We start from the raw sequence: 26,816 nt of genomic DNA, 5'->3' as shown, positions 1-26,816 counted from the left end.
TTGACAGTTCCCGAAGACAATTCTAGGTAGATAAGTACTTAGAAAGCCAAGTGTAAATGGTTCTTAGAGCACGCGAAATCAGAGTGGTGCAATAGAAGCGTGGTCTTGAAGCTAGCTATAAGCCGAAGCTATCAAGGTTGGGGAAGTAGTTCCCGAGTGTTCAAAGAGAGGGCTTTGAACAAAAGTCGATGGTTAAGGACTTTTACACTTCCATGAACTATGTTACGGTGGCCAGATGACTTGCTACGTGAGATTGACAAGTCAAAGGAACAAATCCCCTAATTGAAGGTGCTAACTTTAAAAGGGATGGCCCATAAGGCTGAGCATAGAGGAGTCCATGCATGATCACAGACTTGTTAAGCGAGAGGACTTGGCAGTGCGGAGGAACTAAGTTCCTAAGCTGTGATCTATAACGCACTTTAAGTATAAGTTGGTGCACCGGCGTGGGGAGTCACGCCAGGCATTCTGTGTGATGCCATCCGTAAATGCATATACGGAGGTTGGGTTTGAGTCCCGACCCTCTAGTGCTTGGGTTCGAGTCCAAAATCATTAGGGCGTGGTGATGGTTTGGAATATGAGGACACTCATTTTTTGATGGTCATGGACTCTCAGTGAGGAGACTGGTTTGGGCACACCGCCAAGCGAGGGATGCCTCGAAATCATGATGCACAGTTAGATTACTTAATGTGGCTCAACATATCTAACTTAAACACTTTGGTGCAAATAGCACCAAGGACGTGGTGAATGAGATGGGGACACCCAGTCTCAGTTGCTATGGACCCTTAGCCAGAAGGGCTGGCTTGGGTGCACCGCCAAGTGTGGGGGATGCCCCCGGGGTCATGGTCAACAACTTAAAGGTCTAAAGGACTTAGTACTTATTGGCAAACCTGTTAAGGTGCCAAAGTTAGATCACTAGGTGATCTTATGGCTAAAAATAAGGATAAGGTCCTTGTAAGGTTAACGAGTAAGGTTCCTAGTTCAAAGTGTTGAATTGAACTATTGATGATGGTGTGGCTTGGTCAAAGTGACCAAGTGGGAGGAACACCTAATGGAAATGATCTATGGCAATGCAATGGCATAATGAGTCCGAAGAAAGTAATCTCTATAAGAGACCCATGGGAGGGTCACAAAGTTGGGCTAGGGATAGAGCCCACAGCAGAAAATGCTAAAAAGACTTACTAAAGGTGAACACCCTCTAGACTTAGCAAAACAAAGTCTTTACTATGGAACCGAAAGGATGCCTCAAGAATGGAGGTAGCGATTCGATATTGCTAAGTGCAACAATCAAGGATAGGAGCAAAAGAATAAAGGCTAAGAAAAAAGCCATGAGAATCGTGGGAAAAAATCCAAAACGCAAAGTTAGGCCAAGAATGCTAATATGTTAAATGCTAACGAACTGTGAGAAAGGCAATGTGTTTCTAAGGATGGATCCCCAATTGCTCCGATTTGGCAAAAGTGGAAGCTCCAAGGCACGAAACGGTAAAGTAGCCAAATGATAGGGATATAGATAGCCCTAGCACAAATTAGGATAACTGGAACTTAGTGCTAAAGGTCACATCAAAATGGGAAAGAAGATGATGGTGCCCTCAAATAGAGAACTTCCAAAGATGGGGAAGGGGAGTTGCATGATATGTGCAATGCAAGGTGTCGGAGACACTTAGGAAATTGACTCTAACAAGTCAAATTTAAAAGTTCTAGAGTGCAAGTTTATATCAATGGGAACTAAGGCTACTCATGAGTGAGTAGTGGGATTGAAATAGAGGAGGCACCTCTAACAGGTTTAGCAAGAACTAAACCAATGAAAGGGAAAGAACCACCATAGGTGGTCGATCGAGTCTCTATATCCGAGAGGCTATACGCCTTAGAGGACGGAGAAGGCATGGTGAGCCTTCGGTGTCATACCATTGACGAATATTAGCTAAATGCTAAGGATGGAAAGGGTAATATATGTTGGTGTTACTTTATAAAAATGGCTTACCATTCGATGAGGACATCAAACTTTGTCTATGGGTGGTGGAGTTGTGAGACACAAAATCCCTAGGCCTCAAAGTGGAGCCGAAAGGGTGCCATGTGGTAGTGGCCGAAGCAAAAGCCAAACGAACTTAACACATTTGGACTGAAAGCTCTGACTTGAAAGGTTGAGAGCAAGAGTGGAACTCCCAACAAAGTGCTCGAGGAACAAGCACGAAGCAAGCAATAAGCGAGGCTCCAAAAAGGGACCCAAAAAGACCAACACATGACACGTGGAAGTGTCCGAGATGGAGTCCAAGATGGACCGAGACAGAGTTCGAGATGGAGTCCGAGATGGACCAAGACGGAGTCCGAGATGGAGTCTAGGATGGACCGAGACAAAGTCCGAGATGGAGTCTGAGAGGGATCTGAGATGGAGTCCAAGATGGAGTCCAAGATGGACCCGAGATGGAGTCCGAGATGGACCCAAGATGGAGTCCGAGATGGAGTCTGAGATGGACTAAGACGGAGTCTGAGATGGAGTCTGAGATGGACCCGAGATGGAATCCGAGATGGAGTCCGAGAAGGACCCGAGACCGGGACCGAGACCGAGACCGAGACCGAGATCAGGACCGAGACCGAGCCTTAGCCCAAGTCCAAGTCCAAGTCCGAGTCCGAGTCTGAGTTCGAGTCTGAGAGGGTGAAATCCCAAAGCGTTCGTCTCCCAGACCCTGGGGGCTTTGGTGAGCTCCAAAAGTATAGTAAGGGGGAGGACTGCAGTGGAGCCAATTTGGCTAGGAAAGGCTAGTTTGGCCCAAGAAGGCTATACTTAGTGTTGGGTGATGAGCTGCCCACTAGGAAGTCCAAGACTAGAGTGAACATGGACTGACAAGCGAGGTAGCTTGGTGAAGTGTTCAAGAGCTGGCTCTAGTTCCCCCGGTAGATCGACTGGCCAATGCTCCCAGTCCAAGTGTGGGTGGCACTACCTACTTGGATACCTAATGTGGCTCAACAGAACCTCGCTCTAAGCCCATGGCTAGAGCACCCAAAAGCAGAAGGTGGGAAGAGTACCCATGAGGCTCGCGTAAAGCCACAGTGTTCCGAAATGTTGTCCCAAAGTCCCAGACGGTGAAAAGGAAAAGGAGCAATCCTCTAGTGCAGTGACCAAGGATACGGTCATATGGTGAGGAAGTCCCAAAGGACAGTGGGACTTAGATGTCGAGCCTGTGGGCCTCGATCCAGGGGTAATGTTGGCGAACATGGCCATGGACAGGAAGGGACTTAGTGGGGACCGGAAAAGAGATATTGGGGAAGGCTATTCCTCATGTCTGTGGGCATCCTAAGGATGCTAAGGAGTGGATCTAGGATGATCACTCATGGACGAATGACTTAGTCTTTGAGAGACAGGTGATGTAGGTGGTGTTAAGCCACCGGTGTGACCAAGGTGAATAGGCATGGCCTTAGCGTAACGGGTCGATATGTTGGTGGTACCTTGGGGGTGTCGGTCAAGGGATCGGACACGTAGAGCACTTAGACCAAGTGCAAAGGTTGAGTGGTGGGGATGCTATTCTCGAGGCTAGCAAGCCCAAGTCCGAAATAGGATATATGGAGGTTGTGAGTGAGACTCCTCCAAGTGGTCAGAGGTGTGGTTAAGTGATTAAAGTAGAATGGAAAAATTAGTTATTTACACTAAAATAATGCCAAACTCCATTTAACTATGTTTTGCATGTTAGTCCTAGCATTGGGATGCTAAATGCTTTAGGACTGTTCCAAGTCATTTCGTACTCTTGTCCCTTTGCTCCTTGGGTTGTACACTCAAAAGTTGTTCCATGCTCCAATGCCTTTGCTCCTTGGTTCCATATTTGGGAGTTTGGCACCGTTCCTTCATTCAGTAGCCCAAGGCTCTGAAACTTGAGTTCCACACCATTGTCCTTTGGGCACATAGCATTTGGCATGTTATATGTGACATGTGGCACATGGAGGGTTTAAGTTCTACTTCCGTGGTTATCCTATAGTAAGTCATCATAGGATAAAAGGCAAAAACCACGTGTCCTACACTATTAAACATGCTTAATTCTAATACAAGAAGTTAATTTATGCACTGGAATTGATAATAAAAGTTAAATAATAAAAAAATATTTATTACATTTGTCAATAAATAAGAGTGCAATTTGCATAATAAAATATATTGTAAAATATATAATAAAATATATATAGTAAAAATATAAAAACAATTTAACATTAGATGTTCAAAAAGAAAGAAGTTGAAGTTTAAATATAAATGAGGCTAAATACATACATATATATATATATATATATATATATATATATATATTACCTTTATGTATGTGTGACAATGTTTACATTTATTTTATAAAGTTTTAAAGAGTAAAAGGAGTTTATTTATTTCTCTTAATTTTTATGTAATGTATAAAAATATTCTACTAATTATTCTAATAATTGCAATTTCTGAAAGTATTGATATTGAAACTGGATAAATTGATGTACTAGGTGAAGACACTATAAATGTTATTTTACAAGGGATTAGAAATGCAATTGGTAAAATACCAAATGATTTAATTCCACAAAGTCAAAATTTTCATGGGTATGTAACAACTACACATATAAATAGAAGACAAACATATATTGGATTTGGTGTTTTTCTTCTAGATACAATTGGAGACATTTGTGGTGTTGAGCATTATAGAGGAAGAGGAACTCTAGGCTTTACTGTAAGATATTTATTAGAAAATATTTTAGATGAGTCTACTGATGATATATATAATTTTGCTGCCTCATTTATCGTTATAACTACTGAAAGATTTATTATTTATTATTTTATTAGAAACTATAATAGGAAACATCAAATAGGGCAACAAGTTTTAGTGAAACATACTAAATGCAACATTTTCTCAAGTTTTTTAATAAGTGGTTATACATATATGTCTCATCAATACTTATTATCAACACAATTTTTAGTCTCAGAAAATAGAAAAGTATATTTATATTTGAGTTTTGATTGCAACTTAGGTGTATATAAAGAGGATAAACATTTATGGTCTCCAGAAACTTTAATTAAGGGAAATAATTGTATTTTAAAATTACAAGAAGATGGGAACTTAGTTTTATATTCATATAATAAAATTGTTGTTTGGGCTACAAATACTCAATGTAATTACTATAATTGTTATCAAGATGCATATTTAGTCATGCAAAATGTTGTAATTTAGTTTTATATTATGCATATCAAAAAACGTTTAGTAGTAATCCCAAATTCAAACCTGCATGGGATTCAAAATCATTTTGTTGAAATTTGTATTAAATATTTAATATGAATTTTAATTGCCACATTGAAAAATAGCATAAGTCAATTTAAACTATTAGCCTTCAAAATACTAAAATATCTCTTTCCTTTTATATGTTATTAATTATTCTAGTATCTTTTTTCTCTACTTTTATAATTTTACTAGTAATAAAAATACATAAAAATATTTTTTCCAGGTTTGCAAGCATATAATATATAATAGCCTAAGAATTCAAGAATAATACAGAAACATTTTTAAATTATTATCAAGAGGACATATTGGACAAAAGCATGTAGGAGGTACCTGAGCTTGGAGCAACATCCACTGTGCAGCTTGCCATTCTCTCACCACGAGTCACATCACTATGGATGTTACATGCACCGAGTGCATACCACACGGTTTGGCAAATAAGGCATAGCAGACACAAGCTCCTCAGCCTCGCTCAACTTGCCACTCTGGCCCAAGGCATCCACCACACCACAAAACTGCTGTAAGCTCGGATCGACCCAATGGTCTTGGAGCATGAGTCCAAAGATTTCTCGGCAGGCAGCCAGCATCCCTTTGTGGCTGTAGACAGCCAAAAGGCTGCTAAATGTGGTTGAGTCTGGTATTACTCCTTCCAGGCTCATGCTCGAGAGGAGATTCAATGCAATCAACTCGACACCATGCTTGGCATGGCCGGTGATGAGAGTGTTCCATGAGACAACGTTCCACTACGGCATTTGACGGAACCATTGTGCCGCTGTTTGGAGTTTTCCTGTTTGAGCGTAACCTGTAACCCGAGACTAATCTCGCTGGGGAAGTTTGTCAAAAGTGGCTTTTGCTTGGTCGAGCTGATGAGCTTGGATATAGATTGCCACCAATGAGTTCCACAAGAAACACTAAACTCATGTCATCAAGTCATATATTTGTCCAATATGAATGTAATACCCCAGATACGAGATATTAGCTCATGGACAAGCACGAACTAAATGAGCACTCGAATCCAACTCAACTATAATAAGCTCACTAATGTGTTTAGCCAATAGTTCTGAGCATGCCTTGAAGAGGCTAGCTATGCATGATCAACACCTAGTCAAAACTAAAGTGTAAACCATGAGATGGACTCATATCGGTACACAACCTCCTCATAGACAAAGTTATAGTATGGGTACCAACATTTCAACAGCAAACAACTAAGTTAGACATCCATATCCTCAACCAAGGTGCAAAGCTACCAATACCAAATCAAGATCAGTGAGAGCTCACTTCTCATACAGTCTAACGAAATGCAAGGTGTAACCTACCACCAAGCACAATGCTATATAAGAAAGGCACAAGAGTCATTTTTCTAGAAAAGCACAATGACCACTTTTCTACACTAATTTCGGACTCTATCCAACTTAATTGCGTTAACCCCAAAGGTTAGCATCCCTTTTGGGTTGCATTATACAAACTACTTACTAAAGTTTAAGCCAAACGAAGTCAACTTCAACCCTTTCACTAGTTTGTATTAGCTTTCGAAAATGGATTGGTTTTCGAACAAAATGATCAACAGATCAACCATTGGAAAAGCCTAAGAAAATTTATGGAAAATTTTCCATCTTAGAGAAAGAATAACTCTCAGTTTAGGAATGCAAACTTTCAAGACTCAACCAACTTCTTTCTACTAACAACTTCACATAGATTCACCTCAACACAAATTCTCATAACCCAATAATATGTCTAAGCATCGAACATTGCCCATATTTCTGATATCCAATAGCGACATCCGCAAAATGCAAAATGAACATCCAATGTTTGATCACAAAGAGCACATCTTTGGATATCCATATTGCACTAACACTCTTCTTCAACCACCTTCAAGATCCAATGTGAAGCCAAAACACTAACAAGAAAAATGATATGGAAAATCAAAGTCCAAAGAAAATTCCTCATCACTCAAAATAACAATACCACTTCCACTAACATAAGTGTTAGTGATGTTAATGCCCTAACTACACATTTTCTCTATCCAACAATCTACTCCAAGTGCTAATGGATCACCCGACAAGCCATAGCAAGTGAATGCTATAACCTTTTCCAACACCTCAATGGGCAACTCCTCAAAAACCTAATGTCGCAAATGTGACTTCGGGTATCAAAAGTTACCTGTCGGCCAGTCCTTACGGACACTCTTTCTTTACTGCCACGACGGCAAGAGGTCAGTATTGCTAGATCCATTATTAGTTTCCCACTTGAGCTAGTTGATAAACTAGTCAATGACCCTGTACTTAAATTGGATAAACATAAGGTAAGAACCCTATGTGTTTTTTGCTGAGAATACTCGGCCTGGTTTGAGAAACTTGTGTCATTAGCTTGCACTTGCTAGTATCAAGAACCCCCGTGATATTGAGCTTGGTCCCTCAATATCACTAGATGATAGCTTATCGTGTCTGCCAAACACCCTCGCTATCATTCCTTTTGTGTTACTCTCATTCCAGTCCCAAATGCTATTTATAGAAAGTGTCTAGATTTGCTCATTTGGCATATCTATGGAATGTAGAAATTGGCCTGAACACAATGGTGTTTGTCCCGTGTCCAAATTCACATTCTAGCACCATTCCATATTTAGTAAATTTCAAGCTTGTCCCAAAGACTAACTCCTAATACTAAAGGAGGCTTGGGGTGAAAGCCCAAAGCATGTGTTTTATAAGGGGGCTTATGGGGGGTTCCAAATGTATAGTAGGGATAGTGGGTAGGTTGGGCATAGTCTACCTCCCACTTGCATGCCTGTCCTTGTTCTGTGTCCGACTTGTGTCTAAACCCAAGTTCCATTCCATGCTATCTGGTGAAGTACCCATGTTCTCATGTTAGGCCACCGGTATGCTGAAATAGTGCCAAACTCCATTTGGCTCCGTTTTGTGTGTTAATCCTGGCATTGGGATGTTGGATACTCTAGGATTATTCCAAGTTGCTCTGTGCCCCTATCCCTTCACTCCTTGGGCTGTATGCTCGGGAGTTACTCTGTGGACCGGTTCCATCACTCCTTAGCTCCATGTTTGGGGGTTTGGCACCGTTCCTTTGTTTAGTGGCCCAAGGCCCTGAACCTCGGGTTCCACACCATTGTCCTATAGACATGTGGCATGTGACACGTGGCATATAACATGTGGCACATAGAGGGTTTAGGTTCTGCTTCTTGGTGTTGGTATGAATGAGTGTTTGTTGATTTTGCAACATTCCTTTTGTTCTGTTGATTATTGCTTGAGGTAGTTCTGATAGATTAGGATGTTATTTCCTTCGGGTGATACATTCACGAACATTGTGCTTGCCAGTTAATGATACTTTGTGTTCTTTTAGTTTTTTGTAAGTTGTTTTGCATGCTATCTAAATTCTTTGATAGTTATATGTTATCATTGAGTTTTCTTGATGATACACTTGTTATTGAATTTTGTTGGATAGTGCATCCTATGTTTTCCAAACAATAATGATCTTGGTGGTTATTATACTATAATACTAGTTTATCAGATAATCACTTACTTAGCATACTTTTGTGTTCTAATATAAGATTTAATCACTGATACTTAAGTCTCTAAAATATCATTGTTTATGACTTTGATTTTGTCCATCTATTGATTTTTGAGTTTGGGCAAGCCCGGGTAGGTTTCGAGCTCATAAGCTGAGCTCACAGCTTCTCAAACACAAGAAAAACATTGGTTTGTCCCGAACCAACATCTTTTCATTTTTCAAATTTTGATTTAATCTATATTTCCAAGTAAATTCAACCAATAAAATACAAATATAAATATAGATCCAAACACTAAAAGCAATCTAAAAACACTTCTCAAGCTCTGCAACTGTAAGGCTTGCCTAGTGGATGTGATGGTTGATCTTAGGATCTTAGTTTAGTTCCTATATAAAAATGTAATAGATATGCTTGCAGGCTAAATATACCTTTCCCCTGTTCTCCCTCTATGTAAAATCTGGATAGGTACAAGATGGATTTTCACAGATTTTGATAGTGTAGCTCGTACCCATTGATGACTCAGTCACAACAACAAAGTCCTTAGCCACAGCACTGATGTAGTTTGTCTTTGTGATTGTGCACTTCAACTCTTTTGTCAGCTGATCTTCTCTTATGCACCTTTTGAAATGGAAGACCTATATTGTACAACCTTCCCATTCCTAGTTAGTCGTGTATGCTGATCTAATGTTGATATTGGTGGCATAATAGTATTAATAACAATATTTAAAGAAGTCTTTAGCTTGAAATTTGCTCTCTCTAGACTTTCAATCTCTTCTTTCAAAAGATTGCAACTTTGCTTAACTGACTACTCCTTTGGCACAAAATTTGGCTTCAAATTATTTAAGTTGTGGATCCGGCTTGTATGAGTAACATTAGTCCTACAACATTAAATCTAGCTTGATTGGCAGCCTTTCACCCCTAGATCTCGACAACCCCAGAAACATGGCACTACTAAAGAACTTGAACCTGAGCACACAAATGCAAGACATTGACCTCAACTCCCAATCATTCTGGAGCAACGTGCATTGCTCTTGGCACTAACTCTTTGAATTGCCCATGGTGGCAATGACAGTGGCAATGGTGGCAATGGCAGTAACGATGGCAATGGTGGAGGTGGTGATGGGGGTGGTGGAGGTGGTGATGGCGATGGTGGAGGTGGCAATGGTGGAGGCAATGGTGGTGGAGGCGATAGATCTCTAAGCAATTGTGTTTCTATTGATGTGCCAATGGACATGTCGATTGTAATATCTTCATCAATGCCAAATTCAACTTCTTATATTTTCTTAGCTCTAATAACCTTTTTAGGTGGTATTATTTCCTTTTTTGCAAGAGAAGAAATTTTGTTAGCCAAACTAAACAAAGATAATCAAAAATTCAAATAATCAAAAAGAAAAAGAAAAAGAAAAAATATCAAGTAAGCCAAAACTCCACCTTATACACATTGGTTGCCAGGGGGGCCAAAGTTATATGAATAACCTCAACCCCTCAAACCCCTAAAGTGCTCAAGGTCAAGGTTAAGCTAGCCACCTCAAGCACTTTGGTGGCCGCCACAGCCCTTTGGGTGGCCAAAGTACCTAAGGTGGCCAGCCCGATCTTGACCTCAGGCACTTTAGTGGCCTGAGGGGCCAAGATTACCCCCCAGGCGGCCAAAGTGCCCGAGGTGGCTAGCTTGAGCTCGATTGCAGGCACTTTAGCCATCCGAGGGGCCGAGGTTATTCAAATAACCTCCGCCCTCAAACGGCCAAAGTGCCCAAGGTGGCCAGCCTGAGCTCGACCTCGGGCACTTTAGGGGCTCAAGGGGCTGAGTTTATTTAAATAACCTTGACTTTCCGAGCGGCCAAAGTGCCCAAGGTTGCTAACCCAAGTTCGACCTCAGGCAATTTGGTGGCCTAAGGGGCCGAGGTCCATAGTTTCGCTCAATGGTTTATAGCTACAAAGTATTCACATAAATGGCATCCATCATCTAGTAGAGTTTGAACAAGAGAGACAGTTCCACAAGATTGGTCAGATACCTGTTTTTGTTGTGGCTTCCTTCGAGAATTCTTGTGTGGACGCGCTTGCCCTCCGTGAGGTCGCAATTGATCCCACATGATCCCACGGCTTGTGAGAGGTAATGGAGCGTTTCTTCATCGCACCATTTCACAGGCATAACATTATTCCGTGAAGCCAAAAAAGAGTGGCAACTTTTTAAGTTGACATATCCTGAAAGCCAATCGGACGGGACCAACCCATTACTTGCTGGCTTATGCAAAGGTTGGCAAGGTCAGTGACGCGAGGCACATTTTTCATTCGATAACAGGCGTATGCCCAGAATGGTCTAATAGAAGATTCATTTCGTCCAGCTCATACATCAAGCCTGACGAGCTCACTGTATTTGCGGTTCTCACTGCTTGCAGCTATGGTGGAAAGGTGGCAGAGGCTCGCGAGCACTTTGTGGCGATGGTGGAGGACCATGGCTTGAGTCCAAGCTATGAGCTCTATGGTTTCATGGCAGATATCATTGCAACATCTGGAGAGCTGAGCTACACCGAGGAACTGATTGCGAGCCTGTCAAACCCGGCAGATAGTGTTGCGTGGACAAGCTTGCCTGGAGCTCCAGAGTGATATCCAACGAGGCCAACGAGTTGGATAGACAAGATTCCTCACCTTACTCCCTGCTTGCAAATATTGGAGGAAATCTGATGGCCTGAAGAAAAATCTAGATTGCAAGCGTACATGGATTTGGCCAAAAGTACAGCAAAGTTCAAAACCAACTTTGGTTTGGAACATTTATTTTACAAATCCTGGTTCAGGTGGAAAAATCTTATGTCCTTATAAAATTTTGTCATTTAATATTCTAGATTATTACTCCATTCTTTAATTTTACTTTATATTTAAGTATATAATATTCATAAAGTTTCAACAATTTTGAATTATTGTACTAAAAATTAAAATCCAAGCTATTAAGGAATATATATACATACATACATACATACATACATACATACATACACACACACACACACACAGAGATATATATATATATATATATATATATATATTTATTATTATTATAATATAATATATATAAACGATAGGGGTGAACTTAATAATAGAGAGTATGCCAATCCTGTGTTATATAAATTTTTTATTATCAATTTCATTTTTTTTCTAAATTGTGAAGTAGTGCCACGCTTAAGAATGGGTGAAGATAGTAGGATTTCTTACTTCAGATATAAAATAATAAATTCACTACTACATTTTACTAATTATGAATTTTATTCCTTTTTTTAATTTAGTTTTATTATCTAATTTCTTTTTACAAGTACATGAAATTGATTATGGTGAAATAAATGCATTAGATGACGACTCTGTTCGTGTGATTTTAAATGGTATTGGAGGAATGATTGCTTTCATAACAAATGATGTTTATGCAAGAGGTCAAAGACAAGATAGTTCAGCAGTACTTGAACATGAAGATGGAACTAGTACAACTATTTCTATTAGTCTTTGGATTTATAGTGAAGTTAAACGATCATTTGCAAAATGTGCAATAAATGCAGGTGGTGGTACTGATCATGGATCTGTTATAAGAGGTGCATTAGGTGCACTTCTGGAAGAATCTTATAGTGAAATAGTAAATGTTGCTGCTTCTTATGTTACTGTTGTTATTGAGCTTTATGCTTTTCAATATATGATAAGAAACTATATTCCTCGTAGACCTGAATTACTAGCTTCAGTTAATAGCATGATTAAATGTAATATTTTTGTTAGTACACTAATAAGTGGCTATATTAATATGCCACATCAGTATTTGTCAACAATTTTTTTTTAATTTCCCCAAATGGAAAAGCTCATTTATATCTTGATAGTATTTGTAATTTAATATTATATTATAAAAATCTTATATTATGGTCTGCTAAAACTTCAAATAGAGGTACAAATTGTAAGTTAAGGCTCCAAGAAGATGGTAATCTAGTTCTATATGAAGAAAATGAGCAACCTTTATGGGCATCAAATACAAATTGCAAAACTAAAAATTGTTTTGTAAATTCATATTTAATACTTCAAGATGATTGTAGATTAGTTTTATATGCAAGTTATCAAAAATAATTCCATGTTAAACCATGGATATACCAATTGTGGGCTTCCAAAAAAGTTTGCTTGTTTTAATAAAATGTTTCTATCAATGCTCCATTACAGATAAACATATGAAACAATAGAGAGATTCCATGACGACTAGAGATGAAGTCTCAATGCTGATGCGGGATTATCTCAAGAATCAGTTGGAAATATTCGTACTCCATTGTCGATTCCAATGTCTCTTAAAACATTGCTTATAAAATGAAAGGGTAAAAGTGGGAATATTCGTAGACATTTTAGGTTAACATAATGCCCTAAAGTTCGCAAAGCCATGGCAGTCCAGGACGCGAGCGCTGCCGAGGACGACAGCGAGGTTCTCTATCTCGCCAAATGCCTCCAGAAGAGCAGCGTCGTCTCTTATGCTGTGTGCGGCCACATTCGATCGCCGCTGATGCTGGAGGTGGTCTTCGGCAAGGTAGGAGCTCCATCTATCTTGGTTTTGAGCTGGAATTTGCGCACAGGAGACCGCCCTGGAGCTTGTCGTGCTCGTCGAAGATGGGAGCGTGCAGCCGGTGTGTGAGCAGAGTGTGTTTGGAATCATCAAGGACATGAAATTGCTCCCTTGGAATGAACATCGTCGAGCTCCTTACTCGCAGGTAAGATAAAATTCTATGCTTTAGAACGATGTACTGTGCTATAGTCTACTGTTAACTAATGTTCCATCTCTCTATCTATCATAGACCTACGGCAAGGACTTACTCGTGCTGCTTTCAGATTCCGGAAAACTCTCCTTCCTGACTTTCAGTGTCGATCTGCACAGGTACCATGGAAATAGAAAAATCAAGGTTTTTTTCGCTCTTCTTACCTGTTTTCTCTTTCTCTTTTACAGGTTTGTGGCTGTCAGTCAAATTCATCTCTCTCATCCCGGGACTTCTCTTCGCGAGCTCGGATGGCTACTTGCTGTCGACTCCAGGTGCGATAAAGTCGAACGTTTTATTTCATAGAAAACCTTTTGTGATACAGATCTCGCGCTGTAGCGGTTTCTGCTATCGAAGATTTGGTAGCAATATTTCCTACCTCTGTTGCAGCTGGGGAGAATGTCGTCGAGAAGGCTAGTGTGTTTTTCTTTCTGGTACTAGTTGCCTGACACCCTTCCTTCAGGCCATAACATATCCAGCACCGGGTAACGTAGCAAATGACGCAGAGGCAACGTATGGATGGGGAACGATATGGAGCATGGCCTTTGTTGCTAGCCCAGAGGAATCCCACCAGCTTTTGCTCGCGGTAATTTTGCATAGGTACACAGAGCCTAGATAATTTTCTGCTCACCAGGATTGAGAGTAACTCGGGAGTGTTCCTTACAGGAAGGGTGCTCTGTCGAACGAACTGCAAGTTCTACTTTGCGACACGAATGAGCGTTCGATACACTTGGGAGCACGGTATCATCCTTCTGGAGAGCCGGCCATCGATTTTCTAACTTATGGTGTCGTGGAGATGCCCGCGTTCCCGGGGTTCGTGCTACTGCTTCGGCTCGGTGAGATTGTACTTGTCGACGCAAGGGCCATCGGCACGACGACTTATCCGGCAAACTTAGTGGCATTCAGCTTGCTAGACTTCAGAGATACAGTGGGGGATCCCGAAGAGCGTCCGAGACCTTATTACCGGGTTCCAGATGACGAGTATGGAACCAGAGCCAAGCTCTTTATCAGTGCATGGTGCTGGGAACCAGATAGCAAGGGCCAAGCTAGACTGGCTTTCAGTACAGGGAAAGGAGGTATCGACGTTGTCACGCTACGTCCGGATGCTGCCTCTGGAAGGCCAACTCCTGTTAGAGACTGCCAGTACAAGTGTTCACAGTGCAGGCTTCTTCTCTGGACGAGCGACGGGTTTATGACTGCAATGATAGAGATGGGAGACGGGCATGTTTTAAAGGTGGAAGACGGGCAGCTGAGTTTCCAGAGCTTCGTTCAGAACATCGCTCCTATACTGGACTTCTCGCTGGTGGATTACTACGGGGAGAAGCAAGACCAGATGTTTGCATGCTGCGGTGGTGACGAGGAAGGCTCGGTGAGAATCATACGGAATGGCAACAGCGTGGAAAAGCTTATTTGTACGCCTCCTGTCTACCAAGGCGTGTCAGGGATATGGACGATGAGGTACCGTTTCAAGGATCCATACCATGCCTTCTTCCTGATTTCCTTCGTGGAGGAGACTCGAGTTCTATCGGTGGGATTGAACTTTGTGGACATCACGGATGCTGTTGGCTTCGAATCTCAAGTCAATACTCTGGCCTGCGGTTTAGTCGAAGATGGATGGGTGGCACAGGTCTGGCGGTACGAGGTCAAGCTTTGTTCTCCCACGAAGGCTGCTCATCCGGCAGGTGTTTCAGGCAGCAATCCATTGTCCACGACATGGAGGAAACCGGGATACCCGATCAGTGTGGGGGCTGTCTGTCGCAGCAGAGTTATCCTGGCTTTGGCACGACCAGGTCTGCTTCTGATGCTTGGAGCCACCCAGACTTCGGACGGGAGCTTCGAACTGGTAGAGCTTCAGCTTTGTATGATGGAGGCGGAGATATCATGTATCTCTATTCCGCAAGGAGATATATCCATCCCCGTACCTCCAACTATCGCCGGGCTACACGCAGGGAATACAGTGCCAGCCGGGTTGGATCTCGGGAATGTTTGCGTCGTCGGCACACACAAGCCTTCGGTCGAGCTCCTGTCGATTGTTCCTGGCGACAAGTTTGCTCCCTTTGCCGTTGGTCAAGTGTCATTGATCACCTCGGTTGGCACTGCAGTTAGCGGGTGCATACCACAGGACGTCCGGCTGGCCTTGTTTGATCGCCTCTACATTCTGGCTGGACTGAGAAACGGGATGCTGCTTCGGTATGAATGGCCGGAGGATACGCCCTCACTAGTTTTGAGTAAACCAGCTCAACTCCATCTCGTAGCAGCTCGTCGGCTGGGAGTATCGCCAGTGTGCCTGGTCCCGTTGGAGGCGTGCGCACTGCGGGCCGATATCATTGCTCTAAGTGATCGCCCCTGGTTGCTTCAGATGGCCAAGAGGATTTCATACACGTCGATCTCTTTTCAACCTTCAACGCATGCAACGCCCGTTTGCTCGAAAGATTGTCCCAAAGGCATCATTTTTCTTGCTGACTGCAGCCTCCATCTGGTAAACTAGTACACAGATATTTGTTGTCTCACCTAAAGCATCTATCTTCTTTGCCTGCCAGGTTGAAATGGAGCAGTCAAGAACACTCAACGTGCAAAAGCTTCACCTGGGATGCACTGGGAGGCGGGTCCTGTACCACCCCGAGTCAGGAGTCCTTATTGTTTTGCGACTTCTCTCCGAGCACCGGTCGGACGTGTGTTGCATTGAGCCACTCAGTGGCGCAGTGCTGTGCGTTCATCCATTTGGAGTGGAACAAATAGTCAAGTGTATGGAGCTCATGAAGTTGGGTGACGAGCAGCTTCTTCTCGTGGGAACTGCGTCCGACTCTCGAAGAGCAGTTATGACAACGGGAGAAGCTGAAAGGCAAGCATTTTACTTTTTGTTTTCGTAGCTTCTGTGTGTTTAAAACTGGCTATTTTCCCAGCTCTTCAAGGGGTGTTTTGGTGGTGCTTTACCTGGACGCACCACCACCGCCCAGTCCTCGTAGCCCGATGTCAAGTCCCACCAGCGAGTCTAGTGGAAGAGCATCTATCGTCTTCCAGCCTGACGACTACTGTTTCGTACCCAGGGCTAATGTTGGCTTACCCGGGCCTGTCAATGCTGTGGCTTCGTATCTAGGACAATATGTATTAGCTTGTGCTGGGAATCACGTAAGTATTTGCTCTTCTTTTTTGTTTTCTCTCTCTCTCTGAGGTGCTAAGGATAAAGCGATCAGCTGTTTTGTCTAGGAATTGCTTCCATGGACGAAAGTCCCAGGCGATGGAAGAAGCTGGCATCAATAAAAACGCGCTTTGTGATTACCAGTATTTCTGTTCGTTTTACAACAATTGCTGTTGGAGACTGTCGCGATGGTGTTTTGTTGTTTACATATAGAGAGGTATAGCAAACAGATTTCTCATTCTTGACTCATATATCTCATGTCTGCAGGACTCCAAGAAGCTGGAACCGATCCGATGCGATCCAATGAGGCGTCTGGTTTCTGACTGTACTTTGGTAGATGTTGACACTGCTGTGGTCGTGGACCGCCAGGGAAACTTCTGCGCCTTGTCTGCGAATGAAGAGACAGAAGGCAAGTGTGATTCAAGTTGTATCCATGTTTTGACTTCTCTAATCGCTCGGAATGTGCAGACAGCGGCAGTCCAGAGAAGAATCTGGAAGCTCACTGCTGGTTCCATATTGGTGAAGTCTGTACGACTGTACGCAAGGTTAGAACCTCCGCTTTCTCTGCAAGGATACTTCACGGGAATGTTCTGTTGTTTTTGGCAGGGATCATTTGCGTTCAAAGCCGTAGAAGACAGCTGCAGCGTTGATCGGTTAATACCTAACATGGGAAAGTCATGTGTTATTGCAACCACCTTGCTCGGAAGTGTCTTTATCTTCGTTCGCATGACAGGGTACCGAAGTTTTCCAAGTACTAATACAGATAACAACTATGAATTCTCTTTTGATACAGGGAGGAGTATAGCCTTCTGCAAGCATTGCAGAGGAGACTTTCAGTTTTACCCGCCACAGCTCCCGTCCTTGGAAATGATCATGCCCGTTTTCGAGGCCAGGGTCGTCCGGTAGGTGTTTTGTTGAAGATGTTATGCCGTGAACGAGGACTGATATGTGTTCGTGGAAGCAGGCTGGCGTCAAGGAAGTTTTAGATGGAGACTTACTGGAACAGTTTCTGGAGCTGACAAGCGCAGAGCAAGTGGCAGTGCTGAAAGAGCCCGGACCGATGGTGCTTCGGAAGTCCGGAGGAGCTTACTCGCCGGAACTACAGGTGGAGCGAGTCCTACGGCTGCTTGAAAAGATACACCACACGGTCACGTAGAAAAGAGGTAGGGAGTTTGTAAATACTGGTACAGGCAAACGGGCAGGCCAAGCTACGGAGCTAGAGAGTTATGGTCGATGGTTTGTCCCTTCCAGGCCCATGAGGTATGGCATGCAAGGAGTTTGCTTCTTGCTATCAAACAAAGATGCATACTCCGAGATCATGTTTGTTTGAGCGACTAAGTTGTAAGTGGCGACGATGAGATCTTCGATATGCTTTCTCACTCGTTAAACTGGACGCCAAGTTCTTCATGTCTGATGCTCGATACACGACACTAGCTAACTAAACTACAGCAACAGCAGTTAATTCCCGGCATCTATGGCTTTGATCGAGCCGGAGAGCCTATGCCTCGCCACCCTCCTCTTCAAACTCTCCCTCCTCGTCGGCGGACGCGTCTTGGTACTGCTGGTATTCGGACACGAGGTCGTTCATGTTGCTCTCGGCCTCGGTGAACTCCATCTCGTCCATCCCCTCGCCCGTGTACCAGTGCAGGAATGCCTTCCTTCGAAACATGGCCGTGAACTGCTCGCTCACCCGCTTGAACATCTCCTGGATGGCGGTGGAGTTGCCGATGAAGGTGGCCGACATCTTCAGTCCCTTGGGCGGGATGTCGCACACGCTCGACTTGACGTTGTTGGGGATCCACTCCACGAAGTAGGACGAGTTCTTGTTCTGGACGTTGAGCATCTGCTCGTCAACCTCCTTGGTGCTCATGCGGCCGCGGAACATGGCCGAGGCGGTGAGGTAGCGGCCGTGGCGGGGATCGGCGGCGCACATCATGTTCTTGGCGTCCCACATCTGCTGGGTGAGCTCCGGCACCGTCAGCGCGCGGTACTGCTGCGACCCCCGGGAGGTCAACGGCGCGAATCCCACCATGAAGAAGTGGAGGCGCGGGAAGGGGATGAGGTTGACCGCCAGCTTGCGGAGGTCGGAGTTGAGTTGACCGGGGAAGCGCAAGCAGCAGGTCACGCCGCTCATGGTCGCCGATATCAGGTGGTTCAAGTCGCCGACTGCAAGAAAACAACAGTCAACGGTTGGAAATGTCAACGGTCGACTTACATGTGGGCGTGGTCAGCTTGAGCGTACGGAAGCAGATGTCGTACAGCGCCTCGTTGTCCAGCGCCATGCACTCGTCCGCGTTCTCCACCAGCTGGTGTACGGACAGCGTCGCGTTGTACGGCTCCACCACCGTGTCCGACACCTTGGGCGACGGCATGATGGAGAATGTGAGCATCATGCGGTCGGGATATTCCTCGCGGATCTTGGAGATGAGCAGCGTCCCCATCCCCGACCCCGTCCCGCCTCCCATGGAGTGGGAGATCTGGAAGCCTGAAACGCAAGCACAGAGTTAAGCAAAGAATCCGCAAGTTTGACCATGGGTTTTGTGCTTTGCCTTGGAGACAATCGCATCCCTCGGCCTCCTTCCTCACAACATCCAGCACCGAGTCAATCAATTCGGCGCCCTCCGTGTAGTGTCCCTTGGCCCAGTTGTTACCAGCTCCGGTTTGTCCGAAGACGAAGTTGTCCGGCCGGAAGATTTGTCCATACGGCCCCGACCTCACGCTGTCCATGGTACCCGGCTCCAAATCCATGAGCACCGCTCTCGGCACATAGCGTCCGCCGCTGGCCTCGTTGAAGTAGACGTTGATCCTCTCCAGTTGGAGGTCGGAGTCGCCGTGGTAAGTTCCGGTGGGATCAATACCGTGCTCATCGCACACAACCTCCCAGAACTTTGCTCCAATCTGGTTCCCGCATTGGCCGCCTTGGATGTGGAGAATCTCTCTCATATTTGCAGGGATGTGTGCTGGGAGGAGGACTTGGGGTGTTGTGGGGGACGCCTGCTGAATGGGAGAGGTTTTCAAGTGAACTTGCCGCGTGCCCTAACTACCGTTCAGCCGGCACTACGACTATGTTTGACCAAGTGTTGGCTCAAAGTCAACATACTTATGGCTTTTCATGTTCTTTCTCATGGTTACGTTGTTTTCAGACACATCAAGTGCTATAAACCACAAACAAGTCGTAGGGGTTGACAAAGTTGACAGTGACACCAGATTTTGGCAGCTGGGAACATCGATCGACACTTTCAGTATTCACGTGTCAGATCGTGGCTATCGTTTTTCTAGTAGAAAACGAGGGATTCATAACAGTCAGTTCTCTTTAATTATCTTGGAGCATGGCTTCCAAGTCACTCAAGGATTGTGATCGGTATAGACGTGATCTCTCTCTTTGACGTGTTTTGAGACATCCAACGGTGGGCCGCTAGCCAAGGAACAGAAGATCTAAACTATGTTTGAAACTATTGTTTGTTTGAGACAACCATTGAAGACTTTTGTTCTCGTCCAGCGAGAGTCCAACGCGCTCACGAAATGTGATATACATTTTATCGTGGGTTTAATCGTGGGTTTTAATCATCCCAGCAGCTGGTTTCACGCTCTGGTCCGGGTTCACCGATTTCTCGATCTCAAGGGCGTATAAAAGGAGCTCCGGAATTAGATCGCCCTCGAGTTATCAGTTAGATGGGTGATTATAAGGTTTGGAGAGTTTTGAGCCTGTTCTTGCTTGTTGTCATCGCTGCCCGAGGGGATCTCTCGTATGACTTCTACAAAACGAGATGTCCACAGGCAGAGAAGATTGTCATGGATGTCATGGTGAATGCCACATTGTCTGACAGGCGAATTGGTGCGTCCATCTTGCGTATGCATTTCCACGACTGCTTTGTCGAAGTAAGTTTTGATAAACCTTTGGCTCATAAAAACTTAGCATTTGTCAACTCTTTGATTGATCAGGGCTGTGATGGATCCATCCTCATCGATTCCACCCCCACAAACCGGGCCGAGAAGGATTTCCCAGCAAACTTCCCCAGCATTCGCGGCTTTGATGTGATTGACGCTGCCAAGGCAGCCGTGGAGAAAGTCTGTCCGGGGATCGTGTCTTGTGCTGACATTCTAGCCTTCGCTGCGCGAGATGGTGTTCATCTGGTATCTTATCTATCATTCCTAATCATCTTATCGCGAAACTAATCAATCTCTTCTGGTATTCAGTCGCACGGACCATTCTGGGACATCCGGTCGGGACGTCGAGACGGCCGAGTTTCCATGTTTAATCGCGTCCCTCTCTTCCTTCCACCACCCACATCCAACATCACGCAGCTCGTCACCAGCTTCGCAGCCAAGAACTTAAGCAAGAGTGATCTTGTCTTCCTCTCAGGTACAGTCTCTGCAAGAATCTCTATAGATGTGCAAATCTTACGATGGGGTCATTGAATTATCTAGGTGGTCACACGATTGGATTCTCTCTTTGCTCCTCCTTCAACAGCCGGCTCTACAATTTCACCGGGAGAGGCGACCAGGACCCAGCGCTCGATGCGTCTCTCGCCCAGACTCTCAAAGGGCAGTGCCCTCGTCCTCCAACCAGGGTCGATCCAATCGTCCCAATGGAGAAGACCCCATTCAAAGTAGACACGAAATACTTCAAGGGAGTGCTCAAGAGGCGCGGCCTCTTCACCTCCGACTCCGCCCTTCTCAATGATCCATTCACGAAGTCTCTGGTGATCAAGAGCGCCGCGGACGAGTCATTCTTCCTTGGGAATTTCATCCAGTCCATGATCAAGATGAGCGAATTGGAGGTCAAGACTGGATCGAAAGGCGAGATCCGGAAGAAGTGTCACGTCATCAACTGAGACATTGTCTATGATTTGTTTGCGCGAAAGAATTTAAAATCAAATTTCCCCCTCTACCGGAGATTAGGGTTTAGGGTTTTGGGCGTCCATGGCGACGATGGCGAGAGGCGATGGGCGGAGCGCGGATCAGATCAGGCCGCTGGCGTGCACGACAGGCTTGCTCCACCGGGCGCACGGATCGGCGCGCTGGTCGCAAGGTGAGATTTCGCGTTTTCTGGAATTTCCTCCGCATGCTCGCCGCTGGCAGAGAAGAGCATTGTCCTCGCGGCAGTGTATGGGCCAAAGGCCGTGTCTGGGAAGCAGGAAAACGCCGAGAGGGCGACGGTGGAAGTGATCTGGAAAGCCAAAGCGGGTCTTTCTGGTGAGCCCTCCTTACATTTATTCTTTCTCGAATTTGTTTTATATATATATGTATAATTTTTTTTTCTGCTAGGGAGTTCTGAAAAAGAGGCTGAGGTGATCTTGCGAAGAACAATCGAGTACATTATCATGGCGGCACAACATCCAAATACGGGCATTTCAGTGATCGTCCAGGCAGGCAAAACCGCGTCTTTCATGCTCCCGTGCCAACTCTTTCTCTTTGTTTTTTCCTTTTCGTGTGCAGGTTGTGAGTGACGATGGGGCTGTATCCTGGGTCGATTTTATTCATATCCTGTATGGTTGGTTCATTCTTGACTCCCTTTGCGTACAGCTACTTGCTTGTGCAGTGAATGCAGCTTGTGCAGCGCTCGTGGACGCAGGCATCCCTTTGAATGGTTTGCTTGGTACGTAAAGCTCAGAGGCCTGAAAAACTTCTCACCTTTTCGTCTTTGCAGCGGCTGTAACTTGTGGTGTTACTAGCGGAGGGGAGATTCTACTGGATCCGACAAGGATGGAGGAACAGGTTTTGATTTGATTAGCCTCCCGGTTTTATTCTGAAGGAGCCTTCTCTTTTGTGTTACCAGAGAATCCAGGCCCATGTGTGCTTGGTTTTTAAGAGCCCGGTCGCATCTGTGGTGCCTGGCATGTCTCAACACTCTGGAGAAGATGCCATTGTCACATCTATCACACGCGGCTCCATGTCCGGTACTAGCGAGAATTTCATCGGTTGTTTCTTTCCTTGTCAAGCTCAGCTGTTCGCATATGTCTCTCTGCGTGTGTAGTGGATTCTTACCTTGATTGCTTGGCGCGGGCAAAGGCCGCATGCAAGATGGTTTCTGAGTTTTCAAGGAGCAGCATCGAGAAAAAGCAGGTTTAAAGCCAAGCTACTTCGTTGTTGCATTGGTACTAATGTGATCTCTTTTATCAGATCGCGATGGGCATTAATTCCAAGGCGTCTGATAGCTAAATTTCTTGTTCTTGTTGTTAAGTGTTAGATTATACGCAAACGTCAGGATGGCCGAGCGGTCTAAGGCGCCAGACTCAAGTTCTGGTCTCCGTGAGGGGGCGTGGGTTCAAATCCCACTTCTGACAGTCACGAATGACGACGCGGACAAACAACATGTGTAGTTGCGTATCTCGTCGGCGATATCAGTGATAAGTGAGTGTTTTGTAGCAGAGGAAGTTGTGGCTAACTTGTCTTTTGTCTTGCGTTTTAGGACGCAGCAAATGGCTCCCAACATCACGCTTTGATACGGTCGCGGATTTCGTAGCTGGGCCTTTGCAGCCTTTGGGATCATCCATATGCCTATTGCTGGATCGTTTGGTCGAAGATAACGAAGCATCTTAGGCAGTACTCGTATCTCATTGGATCAATACGCGCGACCTTTGACACCTCGGCTGACAGGTACGTTTTGCTCTTACATTATTCAGCTGGTGATGTCACCAGAAAAATCTTTTACGAGCACTTTTGATGCAGTGCTCGTCCTTTTTTTCTTGTTTTTTTTTTCCCTTTGTGCAGAGCATGCATTGGGCATCATCCACAGCTTGCAACGAAAGGACGATCGCTCAAAACCTGGGTGTTTGCGTGGGGCGGAAGAAAACGCTTGCGTGAATTGTGGCACTGTTGCGTAGATATGGATATTGGAAGAGAATCGTGCGGAAACTCTCCTGAGCAATGAAAGGTGAGCCTATCCTCAAATTTTGGATCGCTCTCGATCTGACGCTGCAGAGCTTTTCTATTGGCAGGTAGATCTTGGACACAAAGCCAGTTTTCCTGTTGCGGTCGCTCGCCACAGCGCTCATATCATAAGAAAATCGTAAAGTTGAAAATGGTGGTGGCATGGTCGGTTGAGTGCATTATTATGGGACCGCAAGAGCAAAAGAAGAAGAAGAAAGAAAAGAGAGGAACTTTCTCTGGCACTATGCGGCATCCATGAAATCAAAGGGTTATTGGAAAGCTCGCTATGCATGATTGATGCTGATGCTACCGAGCTTTTCCTATGATAGATGGATAGCTTATAGCATGCAAAAAACAGAGAGGAGAGAACCAAAAGAAGAACAAAAACACACGCACACACACAGGGGGCATGTCTAGCGCGCGCGAGGTGCGTGTGTTTCATGGCATATTTCTTGCGGATGCGTTACAAGGCAGCAGCATCACGGCTTTGCGGGCTTCTTCGATTCGAGAGTTTGACACCCAAGTCAATGCTGTGGCGTTAAAGATTGTGTGTGTCGATCCCTCAATCCTGGCTGCGCTCGATATCTCCTTGTTAGAAGAAGAGATTTTGCCGCAAAGTGGGAATTTTTAGCTCTAGCGAACACGGTTGACGCAAGACGTAGGAACTTCCTCCCTCGCGCCAATTCCATAATTTCTGGAAGAAGAAAGGAAACACGCTCTGTACGGGTCGCAGTCAACGTAACCGAGCCACCTTCCGTGTGACTAACCGAAAACGTCGGCCCTGTCAAAATCAAGATGCCGCCCGTCACCCACGCAATGCGTTTGACGGACCCCTCCCAGTCACTGGCGTGTTGGAAAAGAAGGGCCCCACGTTAAAAGGTGGCCAATACTCGGTTTTGGTTTTGGGCCACGAGGAGTACGACAAAATAATTTATACAGCCAAAAGAAGAAAAGAAGAAAAAAAAAAAGAATTAGTAAGTTTTAACACACTTGACTCATAGGCGAGGAGGGGCTATGGCGGCCACAGGAAAGAGTCTTTCTTTCTTTCTTGGCGAGCGAGAGAGGAAAAAATAAAAGAGAGAGAGGGTTTTGTGTGTGCGAGCTTCATCCTCTCTCCTGCATGATTGAGGGCCCCCGACAGATCACACAATTCGCTCTTGATTGATTGATTGATCTTTCGCAAGGTGTCTCTGTCCCTCTCCTGTCTAAGAGAGACCGCTGCCGCCCTCCTGAGAATTTCTCCTCCATTGTCTCCTCATCTCTTCCGGTTTTGTGCAAGAGAGCGAGAGAGCGAGCGAGCGAGCGAGCGAGCAAAGTTGCAATTCCTGGAAAGCGAGAGAGAGAGAGAGAGAGAGAGGAGCATGAGTTAGTCGCCAAAAAGAGAAGATGGTGTGAGTGAAAGATCTCCTTCCCCTCTTACCATACGTTCCCTCACGCATAGAATCGTAGCTTTGACTGGCTAAATCGGTTCATGTTGCGGTGGCGCTCGCTTAACCCCTCTGGATGCACCCGGTTGTCTCCGAAAGCGTCCACTCCCACCCCCTGCTCCTGCTGCTGCATGATTGACGACGACCAGCCTTGCTCCTCTTGCTCAAGCACCTCGCTTTCACACCGCCTCCTCGTCTCTCCAAGTCTGCTCCTCCTTCCCCCGCTTCCCAGCAGATATAAGTCCTTGACTCCTGCTTGCTCTTTTCTCGCTTGCTCCACCACCACAGAGTCCTCTGCTGCTGGAGATGACTTTGTTGACGGATCTCTAGCTGGTACAGTTACTGTTACTACCCCTCTTCTTCTTCCAATCGTTGCTCTTGCTGCTGCTGGTGTTGGAGGGTGGACGCAGCATCATCAGGTGTGGCCTTTCTTCTCGTGCCGGCCCACCCAGCAATCAAGGTTTGCACTTTCCCCCTTCCCGCACCTCCACGGCACCACCTTTACTTTGTGGTTTGATCCTGGATCTTCTCGTTTGCAGCTTGTAATTATTCCTCCTGCCCCCAAGTCAGCCAGCCTACGTGCGTCCGTCACACCAATGAGCTCCCGAGCGAGAATCATGGATGGCGGCCAGGAGCAGCACGAGCCTTCGTTCCCACTCTGGCATAGCCTCCCCGAGGACATCATGGACAAGGTGTTCGCCTTCATGCCAATTGAGAGCCTGGTGGCGGCCGGCCTCGTCTGCAAGTCCTGGAACTCCCGGATCAAGTCGAGCAACTTCCAGAGAGTCTACCGCAGCACACCCGCGAGGGAGGCCCCCTGGCTCCTTGCCTGCTCCTATAACTGCCGGGACAAGTCGTGTGCCTTCAGCCCCACGCTCAACAAGTGGCTCAATGTCTCGCTCGCATTCCTGCCACCTTATATGAGGTTCCCGCTGGCTGCCATCGGAGGCCTCATCTTCATGCGAGCCGGTCTCAGCAACTTGGGGATGCTGGCGGTGTGCAACCCGATCATGCAGACCTGGAAGGAGCTGCCTCAGATGACTTACAAGCGATTCAACTCACTCGTCGGGGTGTTTCAAGTCGACGACAGCAGCGGGTATAGGATCATCGTCGCAGGCGGGACGTCCGAATGCGGGGGTGACTACGAGTGCTCCACGGAGATCTACGATTCCAGAACGGACTCCTGGACCGTCCTTGGAGCCATTCCCCGCTACTACACCGTCAAGATTACTGTGTGGACCTCCAAAACCGTCTTCTGCCAGGGCACACTCTACTGTCTGACGTCTGCCCGCCCTTACAACCTCATGTCGTATAACCTGGGTACCAGACTATGGTCCGAGATGAAGGTGCCGCGGCCCGCGTGCCTGTACTCGTCTTTCCTGCTCAAGCGGAAGGAAAAGCTGCTGTTAGTCGGCGGAGTGGGAACTGACCGAGTTTGCGAGAGGATTCACCTGTGGGAGCTTCAAGTTGAAAGCCAGCAGTGGCTTGACAAGGACCAGATGCCGCAGCATTACTTCCAGATGTTTTACGAGAGCAAGGGAGACTTCGATCTTAAGTGCGCTGGGTCCGGCGATTTAATATACTTCTTCAAGAGCTCGCACTCGGGGATGTTGGTCTGCGACCTTTCCACCACCCCGGCTTCATGGCAATGGCTGCCTTCGTGTCCTTTCAGCAATCACGACATCAAGTTCGCCTTGAGAGGTTTGTTTCTCAATCCTCGCCTCGACTACACCTTCTGAGATTGCAGAATACACACGAGTCGGGCATAAGAAAAATGAAAAAAAAAAAAAAACTTAAAGAAGTAGAAAAGCGAAGAAAAATACTTGCAGATGTACGACGGCCGTTGTCCCCTCCTCCTCCATTTTTTCTTTTTCCTTC

At 45.5% G+C, this 26,816-nt stretch overlaps 5 protein-coding genes and 1 non-coding gene across 9 annotated transcripts; 5 read left to right on the top strand and 1 right to left on the bottom strand.

Annotated features, from left to right (window-relative positions):
* The first annotated feature begins 13,107 nt into the window (after positions 1–13,107).
* On the top strand, positions 13,108–17,957 carry LOC9644148 (DNA damage-binding protein 1a). Of its 2 annotated transcripts, XM_024665591.1 has the most exons (15): positions 13,108–13,276; positions 13,323–13,457; positions 13,542–13,621; positions 13,691–13,774; positions 13,825–13,912; positions 13,963–14,099; positions 14,166–15,978; positions 16,040–16,341; positions 16,403–16,628; positions 16,694–16,855; positions 16,906–17,047; positions 17,107–17,183; positions 17,245–17,372; positions 17,432–17,540; positions 17,603–17,957. In XM_024665591.1, exons 1-15 carry the CDS (start codon positions 13,133–13,135, stop codon positions 17,792–17,794), a joined length of 3,819 nt encoding a protein of 1,272 aa, XP_024521359.1. In that variant the 5' UTR covers positions 13,108–13,132; the 3' UTR covers positions 17,795–17,957. The 2 variants fall into 2 exon arrangements, with proteins under 2 accessions (XP_024521359.1, XP_024521360.1); XM_024665592.1 differs by lacking the exons at positions 13,108–13,276; positions 13,323–13,457; positions 13,542–13,621; positions 13,691–13,774 and having other exon boundaries at positions 13,829–13,912; positions 13,963–14,085.
* A 97-nt stretch (positions 17,958–18,054) lies between these two features.
* Positions 18,055–19,584, bottom strand: LOC9644478 (tubulin beta-1/beta-2 chain). The gene is made up of 3 exons (XM_024665593.1): positions 19,188–19,584; positions 18,854–19,123; positions 18,055–18,804 (listed from the first exon to the last, which is right to left on the bottom strand). The coding sequence occupies exons 1-3, from the start codon at positions 19,579–19,581 to the stop codon at positions 18,137–18,139; spliced, it is 1,332 nt and encodes a 443-aa protein (XP_024521361.1). The 5' UTR covers positions 19,582–19,584; the 3' UTR covers positions 18,055–18,136.
* Positions 19,585–20,198: 614 nt separating this feature from the next.
* LOC9644477 (peroxidase 5) lies at positions 20,199–21,529 on the top strand. Its single transcript, XM_002991814.2, has 4 exons — positions 20,199–20,517; positions 20,581–20,772; positions 20,836–21,001; positions 21,067–21,529. Exons 1-4 carry the CDS (start codon positions 20,311–20,313, stop codon positions 21,471–21,473), a joined length of 972 nt encoding a protein of 323 aa, XP_002991860.1. The 5' UTR covers positions 20,199–20,310; the 3' UTR covers positions 21,474–21,529.
* A 13-nt stretch (positions 21,530–21,542) lies between these two features.
* LOC112342932 (exosome complex exonuclease RRP46 homolog) lies at positions 21,543–23,837 on the top strand. Of its 2 annotated transcripts, none has more exons than XM_024665572.1 (12): positions 21,543–21,670; positions 21,721–21,834; positions 21,907–22,007; positions 22,078–22,098; positions 22,165–22,237; positions 22,289–22,356; positions 22,418–22,538; positions 22,616–22,704; positions 22,762–22,992; positions 23,051–23,238; positions 23,353–23,515; positions 23,580–23,837. In XM_024665572.1, the coding sequence occupies exons 1-9, from the start codon at positions 21,562–21,564 to the stop codon at positions 22,798–22,800; spliced, it is 735 nt and encodes a 244-aa protein (XP_024521340.1). In that variant the 5' UTR covers positions 21,543–21,561; the 3' UTR covers positions 22,801–22,992; positions 23,051–23,238; positions 23,353–23,515; positions 23,580–23,837. The 2 variants fall into 2 exon arrangements, with proteins under 2 accessions (XP_024521340.1, XP_024521341.1); XM_024665573.1 differs by having other exon boundaries at positions 23,311–23,515.
* On the top strand, positions 22,842–22,925 carry TRNAL-CAA. The gene has a single exon. It is a non-coding gene; the product is annotated as a tRNA-Leu (tRNA).
* A 592-nt stretch (positions 23,838–24,429) lies between the features above and the next one.
* On the top strand, positions 24,430–26,772 carry LOC9644476 (F-box/kelch-repeat protein At5g15710). Of its 2 annotated transcripts, XM_024665571.1 has the most exons (2): positions 25,022–25,398; positions 25,478–26,772. In XM_024665571.1, exon 2 carries the CDS (start codon positions 25,535–25,537, stop codon positions 26,675–26,677), a length of 1,143 nt encoding a protein of 380 aa, XP_024521339.1. In that variant the 5' UTR covers positions 25,022–25,398; positions 25,478–25,534; the 3' UTR covers positions 26,678–26,772. The 2 variants fall into 2 exon arrangements, with proteins under 2 accessions (XP_024521338.1, XP_024521339.1); XM_024665570.1 differs by having other exon boundaries at positions 24,430–26,772.
* The last annotated feature ends 44 nt before the right edge of the window (positions 26,773–26,816 follow it).

This window comes from Selaginella moellendorffii, unplaced genomic scaffold (assembly GCF_000143415.4).
Source record: "Selaginella moellendorffii unplaced genomic scaffold, v1.0 SELMOscaffold_124, whole genome shotgun sequence".
In the NCBI taxonomy this organism is placed as follows: Eukaryota; Viridiplantae; Streptophyta; class Lycopodiopsida; order Selaginellales; family Selaginellaceae; genus Selaginella; species Selaginella moellendorffii.
This window is presented reverse-complemented; position numbering and strand designations above follow the sequence as displayed.

Excerpts from the sequence above, each read along its gene's own strand:
- LOC9644476 (XM_024665570.1), top strand. The coding sequence starts at position 24,983 with ATGTTGCGGTGGCGCTCGCTTAACCCCTCTGGATGCACCCGGTTGTCT.
- LOC9644477 (XM_002991814.2), top strand. The coding sequence starts at position 20,311 with ATGGGTGATTATAAGGTTTGGAGAGTTTTGAGCCTGTTCTTGCTTGTT. Across the intron at positions 20,518-20,580 it reads TCCACGACTGCTTTGTCGAA|GGCTGTGATGGATCCATCCT; the intron begins GTAAGTTTTGAT and ends TTGATTGATCAG. Across the intron at positions 20,773-20,835 it reads CGCGAGATGGTGTTCATCTG|TCGCACGGACCATTCTGGGA; the intron begins GTATCTTATCTA and ends TCTGGTATTCAG.
- LOC9644148 (XM_024665591.1), top strand. The coding sequence starts at position 13,133 with ATGGCAGTCCAGGACGCGAGCGCTGCCGAGGACGACAGCGAGGTTCTC. Across the intron at positions 17,373-17,431 it reads ATCTTCGTTCGCATGACAGG|GGAGGAGTATAGCCTTCTGC; the intron begins GTACCGAAGTTT and ends CTTTTGATACAG. Across the intron at positions 17,541-17,602 it reads TTCGAGGCCAGGGTCGTCCG|GCTGGCGTCAAGGAAGTTTT; the intron begins GTAGGTGTTTTG and ends TCGTGGAAGCAG.
- LOC112342932 (XM_024665572.1), top strand. The coding sequence starts at position 21,562 with ATGGCGACGATGGCGAGAGGCGATGGGCGGAGCGCGGATCAGATCAGG. Across the intron at positions 21,835-21,906 it reads AGCCAAAGCGGGTCTTTCTG|GGAGTTCTGAAAAAGAGGCT; the intron begins GTGAGCCCTCCT and ends TTTTTCTGCTAG. Across the intron at positions 22,357-22,417 it reads CGACAAGGATGGAGGAACAG|AGAATCCAGGCCCATGTGTG; the intron begins GTTTTGATTTGA and ends TTGTGTTACCAG.
- LOC9644478 (XM_024665593.1), bottom strand. The coding sequence starts at position 19,581 with ATGAGAGAGATTCTCCACATCCAAGGCGGCCAATGCGGGAACCAGATT. Across the intron at positions 19,124-19,187 it reads GGGATGCGATTGTCTCCAAG|GCTTCCAGATCTCCCACTCC; the intron begins GCAAAGCACAAA and ends CTTGCGTTTCAG. Across the intron at positions 18,805-18,853 it reads CAAGCTGACCACGCCCACAT|TCGGCGACTTGAACCACCTG; the intron begins GTAAGTCGACCG and ends GTTTTCTTGCAG.